The following is a 16,360-nucleotide window of genomic DNA, read 5'->3' on the forward strand; positions in this document are numbered from 1 at the left end:
ATCCAAGTACGGTCACCTGGCCCCGCTTGCAGAGGTGGACCTGAGCCCCCGCAGCACCATGGTGGACGTTCGCTGGGGCGAGAAGGTGGAGCCTGTCAGCCTCCGCCTGGAGCAGACGGTGGGCGACCTGAAGAAACAGCTTAAAGCTCTGCTGCAGCTGCCCACCAACGGGATCCGGCTCTTCTACATTGACCGGGAGATGTGTTCGGTCTTGGGACCAGAGGAGCTGAAGTGCGGCTCGAGGGCGCTCCATTCCTACGGCATCCGAGATGGGGATGAGATTCTGGTGGTGCTCAAAGTGAAGAGCCGCTGCAGCTCATCCGATCTCTGAGCCGGATGAATGGATGAATGGGACAGGAACTTTAGATAATGAACACTGACTGGATATTAAGCTTCGACTTGAGCCTTTCGTAGACTATATTAAAAGGTGAAATTTTTCAGCCGTGAATGTAAAGATGTTTGCTGTCCACCATATTGATCAAATTTATTCAGTAGTGTGTTTGCACATAGGAGTTCCACATTCACAAAGATTGTATCATGAGTGGCACATTGCTGTGCTTTAGACTGCAGTTTACATCTCATTTATGACAAATGTTATGCAAATCCAGACTGGGTGAACAAGATCTGCCAAATTTACCCATTGAATGCACAAATTGCACATTGATTTAAAAACTAAAAATCATGTTTTAATTGGAGTGTCTGATTGGATCTGAGATTTTAGCATACAACTTCCCATTACTCGCCTGACATGCCATTTTAGTATTTATTTTAGTAGAAACGATGTTGAAATTATGTGACACAGAAGCATTAATGATGTACGAGTTCAGGCGGAAATTAGTTTATAAAAATACCAGCTGCTGTGCATAAGTTTTGTAGTTTTACTGTTCAGTGTGATGTCAAATGCCTCGGCTGGTGAGAATCTGCGGCTCTTCGATGTTTTTCTTGTTCACTTTCTGCTAATCTGTGAACAACTTTTCATGCCTGGGAGTTTACAGTTTGGGTGAAAATCATTCCAAACCAGGTTGCTCCTTAAAAGCCAACACAGTGGCAAACGATGAACCTTAATCATCCAGCCAAGCTGAAAGAAAACCTACAAGAACTTTACACTTGTGCGTTAGCAGGCTTTTGTGAACTGTCTACATGTACAAGGAACTATTATGAGGGCAAAAAAAGGATGAATGGTTTACATTTTATTAACATTTTCATGATCATGACAGGCTCAAAGAGGATTCATTGTATCTAACCTTTATTTAAGCAGAGTAGATTTACAGATTTGTGTTTGTATAAGTAACACCAATCTCTCCCTGCTTCTTGCCGCTCAGATCACTCTCTTTCCGCATGACTCTTGATAGCAGTGATATATCCTGGGATAACCCCCGAGCTGGAATCACAAATGCACTGTGTTGAGGATAATGTAGAGCACATGGCTGCTGCTCAGTCAGGATGCCCTGGCAGAAAGAGGAGACAAGTCTGAGGTGATCTCGGGTCTGGGACAGAGAAAAGGAGTGTTGATGCTTAGGTTACTGCTGGTCTTCTGGCTGTCCAGTCCATGAATGGAGCAGCGTTCTCTCTCTGGAGAGGCAGCTGAGAAACGTTGAGGCCCAGTCTGTATGGTAACCACACACCAGCCGCTGTGTCATGGACACTTCCGCTGCATTTAGGTGAGAATGGGTTCACGCAACCGGCTCTGGCTCGCCACCCGTTACCCCAATCTCTCCTTTACATCCGTCTTACAAACCTGACACTTTTAGTGTCTGCTGTTTCAGAGGATGTGGGGTCATGAACTTTCCCATTGGCTCACATTGGCACTGATTGTTTTCAGAATCAAAGAATTGATAGAATAACACATTCCCACTTACTGGAAATTGACAACATTTTCCACTGCAGGCATCTTGGGCTTCTCATGACCTTAACTTTGAAGAAACTTGCGACGCTTACAGCTCAATTCCACCGGGCATGGCTGCGATGAGGCTGCCAAAGCTTATCACCGCCATTCGAGGCAACGCTTGTGTTACCAGCAGACTAGTGCAATGCGTTCTGGTAGCGTCCCAGAGGCAGCTCTCAGCTCTGCTCTATTTAAAATACGTGCTGCATGTGTAGTTTTGAAGGAAGCTGCATCAAGCTGCACAGAACAGGATACGTTTGAACAGGAACTGTGAAGAGCATCCAGTCAATTTTCAAAATAAAACAACCTGTGCAGACTCACGATTGGAAAAAATGTCAAAAATGAGAAACCACATAACTTCGTAGCATAATTTGTACAGTTATAGAAGAAACTGCCACGGATAGATTTCCTTATTGACTTTCATACAAGTTTGGTTTCATGCAACCCAGAGAAGCCTTGAGCAGCCTTTGGACAGGCAATGGAAGAGGACTGAGACTCAAATACAGATCTATGCATCAATTTAGGAAAGAAGAATCTTCACATTTGATCCTTAATCTTTTCCCTTCCCGTTTGGTGATGTGGGATACCACCTTTTTATCTCTGAACACTGACTCATGCTCTGACTGAATGGTCTCCTTTAACCAAATGAGGGCCTGAATGTCTTCATTTGTCCAACTAGTGTGTCTCTTGCCCTGGTCAGTGCTGAAATTGTAGGTACTGCTGTTGTGTTGTTGTAGTTGTCCTTGTAGTGATGTAATGATACATCTAACTGTCCATGAGTGCGCAGCAACTCCTATAAGTACCTGAAACTTGCCTTCAGGATCTCCTCTTGAGCAGGAGTTTGTACCCAAAGTGGTCAGACATCAGTGAAGGGAAAAAGCAGAATTGGAGACCATTGGTCTTGCTGCAGTGGAAAAGGGATGTTAGAGTTTTCAATTAACTGACCAGTTTGTTTTGAGACTATGAGAGGAAATCAGATTTCAGTGAAACAAAGACACTCGGAAAAACTCCACTTACATACAACCCCACTAACAAGTGGATTACAACCCAGGATCTCCTTGCAGAGTGCTGCATTCATGGAAAGCCACGGACAAAAACTTTCCTATTGTAACCTCTCATGTAGAGTTTTAAGAGTTTTAGTATATTGCTGTCATAAAGTCTTCTTTTTTTATTATTATTATTATTATTGTTTTGTTTTCAAGAAATTATAAATTCGATTGGCCGACAAAGTTTTCAGGAGATTTTGTTCGCTTCATACAAAAGAGAACCACATTTTCCTAGCATAGTCCAAAGACTAACAGTCAGTCCAGTCGGAGACTCAAAAAAACGAACGTATGTGTTGTTGATGTTTCCCTTTTTTCCCCTCAATGCATGTCGGAAATTGTTCCTGCCCGCCTGACGCTGAATAGCTCAGACGTTTTCCCATATGTCTGCTGCACAGATGCAGTGTAAATTGGGCCCAATATCAAGTGCATTTGTTGATGACAATGACTAAGCAGGGTCTTTTAAATGTTGGACTGATGTGAACGCAAAAGAGTTTGTTTGAGATCATGTTGGGTGAAGTGAGCGTCCAGGATCAAGTGTTATACCAAGTGAAGTTTAGCCTTGTGTTACCGAAAATGTGTTGAGGTGCCATCTGAAACGCTCCTCTGACACAAACTTACTTTGTGTAGTAGATAACTGGAGATCTCTTTTAAGGTTTTTATTTTTCTTGACTCATATGTTATACTATATTATGATTGAGTGCTTACATGGGAGGTTGTGGGATGGGCGTGAAGCATTATCGTGGTTAAGTTGGTGATTTGCATGTTCTGATATTTCTTGATATGTTTGATTCAAAATGTGTATGAGATGTGTCATTTCAGGGAAACAATGTTGTTGATGGGCATTTGTAAATTTGACACTTTTAAAATATTATCTGTGCCCCTTTCACCTCACTTTATCCTTCAGTAATACCAAAAACAAAGATTATTTACAGATTTAAACATAAAAGATAGATGCTAATCTGTGAGACAGTTTGCCTTGTGCTGTTTAGTAAATAGTGTTTAATTTATATCACGTTTGCTTTCTGTAGTTTCTTTAATGTATCTGGATATTTTCTTGAGATCATAATGCCATTTCTCCACCTGTACTGTATAACGTTGCTTTCACTTCTCTTAAAGAAATAAATTCTAATTATTTGGGCTTTTTCCTCTGTTACATTTTTATACCTGATGTGAAACCTGTGAGCTAGTTCAGGCAGACTTCAGTCAGATATGCTTGATTGTTGATCAGAATAAAAATAATTTCCAACTATTTTTTTGATAATTAAACGGCCTCTGGGTTTTTGGGCTGTTGGTTGGACCAAAGAAGCAATGTGAAGACGTCTCTCTGGGCTCAAGGAAATTGTGATGTGCAGTTTTTAGTTGCAGGCCAAATACTATGACTTATAGCTATGCCCTCTGCTGCAGCTGGTACGTGCTGCTGTTGCTTTTCATAAAACTGATGCTTGCTGATGTGTTTACATGTACATGGTGTCTTAATGTTTTGACATTATTCATGTAATGCTTGTGTGCTGCAGGCTTCACTATGCTTCAACCGAAGTCCTTAACAGATTGTTGAACAGTAGGGGTCCACGGGGTTTTTCAGGGCCAGTACCGATTATAAAATATCAAGGAGACTGAAAACCAATAATTATATTAAACAATCAAAAGCGTCATACAATATTTCTACATTCAGCCAGTCACACACTCATGGAACAGCCATCAGGACCAGTTTGGGGTTCAATATCTTGCCCAAGGATACTTCGACGTGCTGCCGGGGTTTCCAGGTATCGAACCACCAACCTTTTGACTAGTAGGACCCACTTCCTGAGCCACAGTCGCACCCCAAAAAAACTCAAACACAATGGACAAGTCTTGTTGCTTTGGGCCAAAGTGTTTGCCAGACTAGTGAACCAACATCTTTATCGAAGACTTCCACTTGGAGAAAAAAAACACATCACTGCATCTTTTCTCAAAGGCTAAAAGACTTGGATTGCTTACATTTCAACTACTGTAGACCATTTGGAAAGTCCTGACTGAAGGACGAGGTATGGAGTGTGGCATCGCTCATGTTACCGGCAGAACGTACACGTGCTCGGTATGCACAGCTCTGTTTCACTGGCTGAATACTTGGCGGTGGAGAAGATGGGATTCTGCAGATCTTCTCTCTTTCTGGCAGGCGTGTTTCAGTCGAGCTGCAAAGACTCCATTCCATACGTGTCAGGCGGTGTTGTGTTTCTGGGGCATTCCCTCTATTTTCCCCCTCCTCCTCTTCCAACAGCGCGACTCTAATCCTGTGTGGGATATCTATGCCACCCACCACCAACACACCGTCACCAGCAGGACCCCCTTCTCAAAGTTTGGGAGCTGAGGAGGCATTCAGTCACAAAGGTACTCTTCACATTTTCTTGGACTGTATCAAGAAACAGCTCCTGAACATAGACGTTGATACATTGTTCAGATATAGAGTATAAGCTGTCCTACCTTGGTGACTTCCCCTGGAAAGCTAGCTCCATGATAGCTGTTGACTTTTCATTGTATACTGTGTTAGCAGTTAGTATACGCGAATATAATGTACTGTTACGTGGTGATAGGGAAAGATAAATGTTGCACACTGATGAACATCAGTCAAACCACGACTGGCAAGTTACTGCCAATTTTAATTTAGAAACTTAACAACGGATTGTATACTTTCGTTTTCCAAAATATTTCTTTGATTTAAATGTTTGTGGTTGTCCCCCCTCCCTTTCCTGTGTGTGCACTGCAAAAACGAAGCAAATTCAATCTGTATACCCGAGAAAAGTTTATTTTTGAGTTTCATTCCAAACTTGTGAGAAACTGATGCTGTGGGTTTCCCATCTTCTCACATACTGACATGCAGGGATTGAAGGTAGGGTCAACCACCATTGCAAAGCATCAGTTTTTGATGAGTTCGGAAAGAGAGGACAAGGCTATGAGCCCAGTTTTATGTGTGGCCAATCTGAACACCTATGCCTTTGGACGTGGTGTACGGCTCGATTCATTTAAAGCACTGATGCCTTGAATCATTCCCTCACATCCATCCTCTCAGCAATACTGCTGAACAGTGAAAGCTTCTTCATGTCCAAGGACGGAGTCTTTGGTATTGGACTGGTTGTTGGATGGATGCACAAGCTTGTAACAAGACAAGTTGAAAGACCAAGCAGAGATAGGTTCATTGGCGTTAGAGTTTAACATCCAGAAACTCTACTCAATTAAGATGTGGAGGGATGTCAGTGATGCTGCAACAACCAAGAACTCAACAAAGAAATAGAGTTGTCACAAGAGCTTTGATCCCCTGAGACGAGGCATGAGGGGGGGGAGGCATAACCCCAATACTAACCACCACCTTTAAAATTGTTTGCAAGAGACACAGATTGAAATTGCATCAAAGGTTTCTCCACAGCAGGAGGGTACCGTGTGGGAACAGGGTCAAAGTATCCAGCATCACAAGTTCTGCAAAATCCATCAAGCCTGACCTTCACAAAGAAGGTCCTGGACTGGATACCCGCCGAGCTCTGTTCGGCAGTCACCTAATCCGAGGAGTGGGCCACTCTAATTCAACCCTGATGCCCAGCGGTTGGCTCTGCCCTGCCCTCCTCTCCTTCCTTTTCCATTCACAATGGTGAACCTCCTTCCAGTAACCCAAACCTTCTTACCCCAATGACTCCTTCACCTCAGCACACAATAGGCCCCGTTCAGCCCTCCTGCCCTCAGTCCCACTTCATAATGCAATGGGGCAGATCGAGGGCAGATCAGAATACCAACTGCACTGCAAGGTTCTGTTTACACAACAAGGTGCAAGGTGTGGTCGATACAATTCATCTGCATACACCTTCCAACCTCAGTCTGACCCTGCATTAGTGAGCATCTCCGAGCTCAATGAAGGCCATGTTCTTGAACTTCTTGAACTTGAGACTGCAGTGACTTTTGAGGAGGGCTTTCTTTAGCCTCAATGGTCAAGAAATGTAATACCGACTACATGTCAAGGGGAAATTTGTAAGATATGTTTAGTATGTTAGTTTAAACCATTAAAAAATCAACTAACATTACCAACAGAGTGTTAAGAAAAAACAAGACACCCATGTATTGCATTGCTGAGATGTCCACTGAAGTTAGCATGCTAACCAGCTAGCTTCATCTCATCCTGTCTCATAATACCACCAAGTCCAATTTTCACCCTCTATATTGCTGAGGGGAAATGTATGCCTGCTAAATGCTTATCATTGTCATGTCTATCATTTGGTGCTAGGAAACTAGCGTACAGTGGGTTTGTCCGGACTTCTGTAGCTGCCTGTTGGTGGAAGGGTGTTGATGAGAGTGGTGGGACTGACAAAACAGAGTTTACAGGCCGTAAAACCAAACAGACACTAAAATGCATTAAATATAATTGTTCAACCAGATGGCTGAATAAATATTGGCAATGTACATTTCTGCAAACCATAGATATGTTGAAACTTTATGTTCCGTTTCCAGTTTTATGTTGTGACGTCGTGCTTATGGTGTGGTTAGGTTTAAGCACAAACAACACTTGATTAGGATAAGGAAAAGATCACATTTCGGATTTGCCTGGTTTTGTACACACATGGCTGAAAAATGTTACTGTGTCTCGTAAAAAATATCTGATTTTGTTGCCTTTAACTAGGCTGGAAAATTTCCCTACATCTCATTAAATATATCCAGTGGTTTTGTGCTTACAAATGTCAAAACAGCATCTCGCCAGCCATGACACCACCCCGTCCCCTTCTCCTCTGGACATGAAAGTCAGCTCATACACATGTCATAAGAACAGGATATGAGATGTGTTGGTATGATACATAAACGTACAAATTAAGCATATTCATGGTTTGCAGAAATGTGAAATGCCAACATTTCATTCTTGTGACTTCTTCACATACAAATATTGACTGACTAAAGCAGCTTTAGGTTTGACCACCAAAGTTAAGAGAAGAAAGAAGGTGTGTTATCATTCCCTATCATGTTTTCTGTTCCTAATGTATTGTAAGTGTAAGAAATCAGGTTTATCAGCCCATCTTGGTCTTTCCCACTTCTCCATCTTCGACATTTCCCTAAACACAAACCCGAGATCGGGGCGCTCCCCTGGCCCAGTAGGTCACCTGTAACTGTTGATTCTTGTGTCCGTCTTTGTGCGACGTTCTCTTTCACAGGTTGGTTAAGGGTATGCGTCCATTTACACAACAAGACGTGGGAGGTATAAAAGAAGGCTCCACAGAGAGCCTCGGTGCTGCTTAATGGGAGCCCGGGGCCTGCCCTCAGTCTTGGAGCCTTTCACACATCTTGCTCCCTGCCTCTCCAATTACTTCCACTGTCCTCCAGCAACAAAGACCCAACTGACTGCCCTCTCCTTCCCAGACCCTATCAGTGTGGATCCACCTGAGATTTCCCCTTGCTATCTCTCCAGCATCTATGGAAATCAAGTGTCTTGTATAACCCTTGTAAATGAGGCTGTTCCTAATTAAAAAAGGGGGTACACAGAGTCTCCAAAGTGACTCATGTTAATTCTGTAACTCTACCTACCACACAGCTTGAAAAGCGAGGTTTCAGACTGTGTGTGTGTTTCTGGTTTTTGTCCATAAATGCCCCAGAGTGAGACTGTACTACTTTGGTGAGCTTGTGTGCCCAGGTGCCCTGAGCTTTAACTGCACTGAGTGAACCCTGGCAGAGGCTTTACCGCAATTGAGGCCTCATCCAAAAAGGCAGAGTCTAAAGTCTTCAGACTTGGGGAGAAAATACACCGTCAATTTTTAGAGAAACTATCTACAAATTATATAAAATGCTGCTTCAGACGCTGAATGAAAAATCTGAATTCAAATATCCTTGTTCCAAAAAGATAAAGGCCACAGTGTTTCCTCCAAATTCTCCACCCAAAGACATATTTTATCATCATTTGGCACTTTGCAGGTGTTAATGACGGATCCTGCCCAAAAGGCTCGACACTCATCCTGCATGAGAGCCTCTCTTTGTACCAAACATTCCTCTCCTCCTGCATTTAAAGCAGCAATTCTCTTTCCCTCCATCATTTCCACATCTCTGACCTCCCTCTCCCCCTTCTTCCATATTGCTCTGTTTCCACTCCCTCTCTCCCTCAGATTCCTATGCCGTCCCTCCCCTCAACTTCCCTCTCCTCCACCTCCACCTCCACCTACCCCCTTCCCCAAACACTGATCTCAGATTAAGTTGAACACTATCCCAGGTAAAGTTTGCACCTGCTTCTTGAGCTCCTTCCACAGCTTCAACAGGTGCTTTTTGAATCTCTAGGAGGACATTACCATTCACCTTTTGGATTGTTGTTGCTTCTGCTGGTAATCCTGTGGAGCTGGAATTGGACTCTACCACTGTCAGGACATCCAGCTCCTCTACATTCCTTGTCATCACATCAGCAGCTATCACCTGCACTGCCTCATTGTACTCCCTCCATCACCACCAACACCACCACTCTCTGGATGGTCCTCTGCTGGATGAGACCCTGCTGTGTGGAGGTTGCCAGGTTAGACTGTTGAGGTGCTAGATGTCCATCTTCTGACGGCAGGTGAGTGCATCATTTCCTCATTAGGCGTGTAACTTTTTGATGCTGCAAACATGGTCAGATATTAGGGGGGGTAATGGGTTGTGTTAAGGTCTAATACAATCGTTGATATCTAATACAGGTGTTCATTTTGTGCTTCATTTTTAGGGCTCACAAACCCCTCAAAACAAGCTTCTGACCCCTCATCACAGGTTATAGACAAATACTGACTCTTCCATCTCACATAATTTTATCTTAAGGGTTTTAACAAACCTAAAAAAAAAAAAAAAACTTTTTTCTTTTTAATTCAACATAATATTAATCCACTTTAATCATCTTGGGACCAAGCCCCAAATTAGGAACCACTGGTAAACTTTTGCCCAATAGATTTTCACTAACTCTAAAAGAAATAATTATATAATATATGTCATTACTTATGGTGTAGCAATTTACTTCACCCCAGCATGTCTTTGAATGCACAACTTAATATTGGTCTGACTTATCTCATTTTCGAACCTCAAATGTAAAAGGCAGGAAATTAAATGTACAATAAATTAACTTTTGATAAAGGATGTGTCTTACTTGATACGATAAGAGTTGTCTCTCCATGTGTAACCCCACAGATACTCATGTCAAAGTGTCTTGTTCATCTTTTAAGTCCCGGGGGCTTTATCTTAATCGCCCCGCTAAAAGGCATCAAGTTAACGCCAGTCAGATAAGATGGTGAGCCGCAAGAGTCAAAAGAGCGATTGTGGTAATCTTTCTGTTGACAATGTTTGATGAGAGGCCGATGACACGAGAGCAGACCTCTGTCAGCAGTGCTCACTAACCTTGGCACACCTGAACACAATTTACCATCAAGCTGAATAGTATTCACACATTAGAGAGATTTGAGAGAAGTATTCAATTGGATTCACATACCTCAACAGATGCACATCAACAGTATTGTCTTCAGGACAGTAAAAGAGTTATCAAAATGCTGTATTTCATTGGTTTATTGGTTCATTCAACTACACGCTATAGTGTGTGACAAAATAATCTAAACTCCAAGGTCCACAAGATATTTTACAGCCTTCAATGGCATCAACTATAGTTTGAGGTCAACAGGTAACACCTAGTACCCTGATTGTAACATCACGCACCTTACTGCCTCTGCTCATTGTAATTGAAAATCATATATTGAATTATTTTTTTTATTGAAGTTGGGCAATATATTCACATTTAGGAAGCCAAAACTACACAGAGGCAGGAGTAGTGTAACATATGGTATATGAACTTTAAGTTTGTCTGGCAAAATTTTTTTTATTTTAATGTAGAAACTTAAAAAAACAAGAGACATTGCCGATATACCACTGAATGACTGGTAGTTAGCGGGCCAGCTAGCCGGTACCTAGCTCGGCATTTGACTCAAACTGTTAAATCATACTGTACATTTTCCCTATGGTCCTGATACAGTGGTTTATGAGCGGTAGTTTCTCAAGTGAATACATCAACCTCTTCATCTTCCTTCCAGGTCTGCTACTGCTCTTCCTGAGGTCACTCATCCTCCGATGCCGCACTTCGCTGCCAGTGTGTCTGGGTTAGGCAGAGCAGACAAGCTGAGTGTCAGCTGGCCCTGCGGTCCAACGAGCAAGCTTTTTTAGGTTTTTTGGATGGAAGAGGTCCCTATTCCCGTTGAAGAAGCATAAATCTGACAGGCATCTTTGTTGCCCTGGTGGTCCACTTGACAACAAGAGGGAGGGAGGGAAGTCAGTGAGTCACAATTGACTTACTGTTTAATCACACCCCAAATGAGACAATAATTAGCTAGCTAGCATGCTACACACTGGCAGTGAAGAGCAGCTCCAGAGAATGAGTGAGTCAAAGAGGAGCAGCAGCAGACCAGGAAGGAGGCCGAAGAGGTCGGTGTGTTTACCAGAGAAACTACAGCTCTTTATCCTGACAGTTTGAGTCAAACATAGAGCAACCAATGAGGGCAGCCAATCAGAGGCAGGCACACATTTTCAAATTTTCAATTTCTTGCCCAAAAATTGACAAACTAAATCTTGTGACAAATCAAAAGTTGCAGTATGAAAGTTAGAACAGTATCTGTGGTTGATAAGTCCAAAATAACACAATAACAGATGAGAATGCAGATTGAGAATGTAAGAATGGTTCACAAGGTCAATGGTATCAAGAAGGGACAAGTTTTAACTTGCGGGTAGTTGGCAGGGATGTTTAAATTCATTGAAGGTAAAAGCAATACTTCTAAAGTTTCTTTCTTTTTCATTAAACAATTAACTTTAAATGCTGCATGGTGATTGTAAATTCTGCCAACTTGGCTCTATACTCTACTTCGCCAATGGGAAACATGCCAAGCCAGGCACTGAACAGCCCCAAAGGGCCACTGCAAGGACCTTGGCAATTCAAACCTACTCACTTAAAGCCATTAGTGCCCCAGTGTTTATGCTCCTCTCCCTTTAGCCAACAAGGCATGGATTGCTCCCAAACAGAAGTGGTAATGAGGTCCTAAGCAGCCTTGCGGCTTCAGACACAGAGACGCTGGGCCAGTTTGATCAGCTGCAGGGAAACGAGGCACAGAGAGGCCCGTAGTCCACTGTTGCCGGCTCACATGGGACTGTAAGGCAAATGTGATCCTGACACATTGTTCTGGCATGCATAATAGGGCCTTTTCAGGGCTCCTCAGGGGAGACCTGGGAGCCTGATCTTAAAGAAGAATCGTGACGTTGGTTTGACGGTTCTCCCTCCTCTCTACTTTTGACTAACGGCTGCGTTTATGGGAAGTTGTCCTATGACTCATGTCTACGTTTCTATTAGCTTTAAGAAAAATGCAACACTTGCTCAGACGGGGTTTACCAATGTGTAAAGAAGTGGTAACATAATGAGCAAATTAATCACACAGTCGATAAGATCTCTCAACTTATTTTCTTTGCTTTTTTTAGAATGGTCAGGCGAGGCTGTCCAGTCGTTCTGCTCCAACTCTTCAGCATCTTTATACGGACGGGAGGTATGGCGCCCATTATGGATTATGTCATCCTCCCCATCAAATAATTTATCTTTTAGGGTTGAGAAAAGTCAGTTTAATGAGCTTTTCTGCATTATTCTCCTTTTAGCTACTACTCAGGATATCTTGTATCCGTATGGACCCGGCCACAGGGATCAAGAGACCCCAAAGATGGATGATGGGAGTTCAGCTGAACTTACTTTGCTCATTCCCTTCATTTTCTTCAATATCCCCTACCGTTCCATCTACGTAAGCCTTGATCAAAACTCTCACTATTATTGCACAGAAACCTCAGCTCAGAAAATGATCTACTCATTCTCATACTGATGGAAAGTTGGACAAAGTTTTATATGGCAAGTTTTTCAGGACAGAGGATGTTGTTCACTGTACAGACTGTAAAGCCCACTGAGGCCATGTGATTGTGATTTTTGGCTATATAAATAAAATTGATTGATTTTGATTTGAATTGATTTACAGTCCACAAGCTTCACAGCAAAACGTTGCAGCATTCTCCTTAACAACTGAAGTAGATGGGGACGCCAATAAGGCGAGTTGTAAGGCACTAATTTATGTTTTTTTCTATCATTTATTTGGAGAAAGCTGCAACACTGTTTTGCTGTCAAGCTCCAGAAATGTTTTGTTGACTACGAAACTTCATCCAACTTTCCGTCGGCATTAGGGTGAGCAGATAATGACTGAATTTTCATTTCTGGGTGAACTGTTCCTTTATAATAATTTATTGCAATGTATAATAGTTGATGATTTCTGAAGTATAACTCTGTCTGTTCTCTTCACAGGTCAACAACAATGGTGTGGTGTCCTTTCACGTGCAGGTTAGCCAGTTCACACCAGAAGCTTTCCCTCTGAGTGACAGCAGATCATTCATTGCTCCACTTTGGGCCGATGTGCACAACGGCATCCGCGGAGATGTGTACTATCGAGAGTCCACTGAACCGGGAATACTGGAAAGGGCAACACAAGATGTCCGGAAGTACTTCAAAAACATGCCCACATTCACCGCCACCTGGGTCTTTATTGCAACATGGCACCAAGTCACCTTCTATGGAGGAAGTCAGACAACCCCGGTAAAGTCTGACATCTAACCATGATTAGTGAGGGATACAAAAAAGATTAAACTGACATCGCTTTGATTTGATGGTAATATTTTCCCAAAATGCTTTACAGATCTACAGAATATATATAATTAAGACATTTGCCTTGTCCCATTTTGAAATTCCACATATTCATTTTTTGCGTGAAACAATTACTGAATATTGAAATGATTCTTCTCCATGATGGTATTCTTCTCTTTGATTTTTACATGTTTTTCTGTTTTTTTTCTCTTTGTAAAACTATTTTAATCCTCTTGTTTGATTAAAAGGTGAACACATTCCAAACTGTACTAATCTCAGATGGCATGGCATACTTCAGTATGTTCAACTATGGAGAAATCACATGGAGCACAGGAACAGCCAGTGGTGGAGATCCTTTAACTGGACTGGGTGGAACGACAGCTCAGGTAATCTCACAGTGATTCCAAGATCATTTAAGAAAAATCATTATAGACATTATATGATAAACATTTCACCTCACGTACCTCACACCTTTCCCCTTTTCAGTCAGGTTTTAATGGTGGAGACATTGGTCACTTCTTCAACCTGCCAGGATCACGGTCTAATGATGTCGTGAACATTGAACAGACAACCAATGTGAATATCCCCGGGCGCTGGTTCTTCCGTGTAGACACTGAACTGATAGATCCTGCCAATGGCTGCAGCTACAATGGCAAGTTTCTCTATTGCAAAGCAGCTAAATCATCTTTAGTTCAGCAGTCAGTGGCATTTTGGAGTCAAATCATTCAAATGCTAAATACCTCCTCTGTCTTTCCTACATCCTCTCCAGGTCGTTACTACAGACGAGGGGAAATCTTCTGGCTGTCTGACCAGTGTTCACAGCGATGCCGCTGCCTTGACATTCACAACGAGGTGCAGTGCCAAGAGGCTCCATGCGGGCAGCTAGAGACCTGCGAGCAGCAGGAAGGGGCCTTTTACTGCCAGCCGACCCGCACCAGCACTTGCGTGGTATTTGGCGACCCTCATTACCATACCTTCGATGGCTTCCTCTATCACTTCCAGGGAACCTGCTCCTACCTGCTGGCTCGACCCTGCTGGGAGGTGGCCGGGTTACCCTTCTTCAGCGTGGAGGCCAAAAATGAGAACCGTGGAGTTGCCTCTGTTTCTTGGCTCAGAGATGTCACAGTTGAGGTGTATGGTCACAGAGTCATGTTGCCCAAAGGCAGTCTTGGGACAGTCCAGGTGAGAATCTGTGGACCCCTTTTATATCAGGCATTGGTTTGTTCACGAAACGTCAACTGGCTCCTTAATTTAGTTATGTGAAGTTTGGAATCAGGGGACGACCTGGTAGCTCAGTTAGTAGAGCGTGAGAATGTACAGAGACTGTGTCGCCGCCGCAGCAGCCCAGGTTTCGAATCATACATTGACATATATTGACCAGGATGATATTTTCCACTAGCATCCATGGTTCATTTTCTGATTTGTCCTCTGCTCCTCTCTTTAGGTGGACGGCTTGATGAAGACTTTACCGGTCCAGCTCCAGCTCGGTGCCATCAGGGTATATCAGTCTGGTGTTGCCATTGCTTTAGAAACAGACTTTGGACTCTTAGTAACCTATGATGGCCAACATTATGCATCCATCTCCCTACCCAGCTCCTACTTCAATAACACTTGTGGCCTTTGTGGTAACTATAACGATGACCCCGCCGATGATCCTGTGCTTCCTGACGGCTCTCTAGCAGAAAGCGTTGTGGAGTTAGGAGGCAGCTGGCGAGCAGAGGACACCGATTGGCGGTGTACAGATGGCTGTGCCCAGAACTGCAGCGTGTGCGACCCTCTTACAGAAGCCTTCTACTTTCGCTCAGACTACTGTGGGCTCATAAACAAAACTGATGGACCTTTCAGGGACTGCAGAGCTGTAGTGGACCCTACAGCCTTTGTGTACAGCTGTGTGTACGACATGTGCAGCAACAGGGATAATATCACCACACTCTGCCAGGCCATCCAGGCCTATGCTCTGGCCTGTCAGGCGCTTGGTGTCACGATACGACCCTGGAGATCTCGCACCTTCTGTGGTGAGATTCAGTTTGATTACACAGATTCTTAATCTTACATTAATTTACTTGTGTCTGACATCACTTCTTCTCTCTCAGCTTTGTCATGTCCAGATTTCAGCCATTACCAAGTGTGCACAAGTGCCTGTCCAGCATCCTGCTCGGACCTCACCTCCCCCCTGTATTGTGCTCACCCCTGCACTGAGGGCTGCCAGTGTGACGATGGCTATGTTCTCAGTGGCAGCCGTTGTGTACAACGTGAAGACTGTGGCTGTGAGCATAACGGCCTCTATTACCCCCTTAATAACACTTTCTGGGCAGGCCCCAGCGGTGAAGAAGGTGAATGTACCCTCCTATGCAACTGCGGGCCTGCTGGGGAAGTCTCCTGTTTCAACGACTCCTGTAAGGAGGGTGAGGTGTGTGTAGCCGAGGTGGGCTTGCTGGGTTGCTACCCGCGGAGGGAGGGAGTGTGCTCAATCACCCAGAACACAGTGACATCCTCCTTTGATGGGACCTTCCTGCTGTTCCCAGATGACAGCTCCTACTACCTGCTAAAGCTGTGTGGTCCAGTGCCAGCTAACGGCTCAGTGGTGGAGGTGAAGATGGGCCGACGACTGGTGAACAAAGGCGCTTCTTGGAAAAGACCTGTGGTGGTAACAGTGGCTAACCTGGAAGCTCAGATGGGAGGGACTGATTTTGATATAGTCAAGGTGAGGAAAACACCAATTCCAAAACGGTTGTGGAAAAAGTTGGTCCAAAAAAGTTATGATTATTTTTG

The 16,360-nt window shown here is 43.5% G+C and overlaps 1 protein-coding gene across 1 annotated transcript in view; it reads left to right on the forward strand.

The window, feature by feature from the left end:
• Positions 1–16,360, forward strand: part of tecta (tectorin alpha) — a 40,235-nt gene that overhangs the window by 11,194 nt on the left and 12,681 nt on the right. The window contains exons 8-15 of the mRNA XM_084373016.1: positions 12,394–12,458; positions 12,565–12,704; positions 13,253–13,540; positions 13,837–13,974; positions 14,075–14,255; positions 14,358–14,770; positions 15,033–15,603; positions 15,682–16,292. Of these exons, the coding sequence (XP_084229142.1) occupies positions 12,394–12,458; positions 12,565–12,704; positions 13,253–13,540; positions 13,837–13,974; positions 14,075–14,255; positions 14,358–14,770; positions 15,033–15,603; positions 15,682–16,292 (2,407 nt within the window). The remainder of the gene's footprint in view (positions 1–12,393; positions 12,459–12,564; positions 12,705–13,252; positions 13,541–13,836; positions 13,975–14,074; positions 14,256–14,357; positions 14,771–15,032; positions 15,604–15,681; positions 16,293–16,360) is intronic.

Source organism: Pagrus pagrus, assembly GCF_965226575.1.
Source record: "Pagrus pagrus genome assembly, chromosome: 14".
Classification (NCBI taxonomy): Eukaryota; Metazoa; Chordata; class Actinopteri; order Spariformes; family Sparidae; genus Pagrus; species Pagrus pagrus.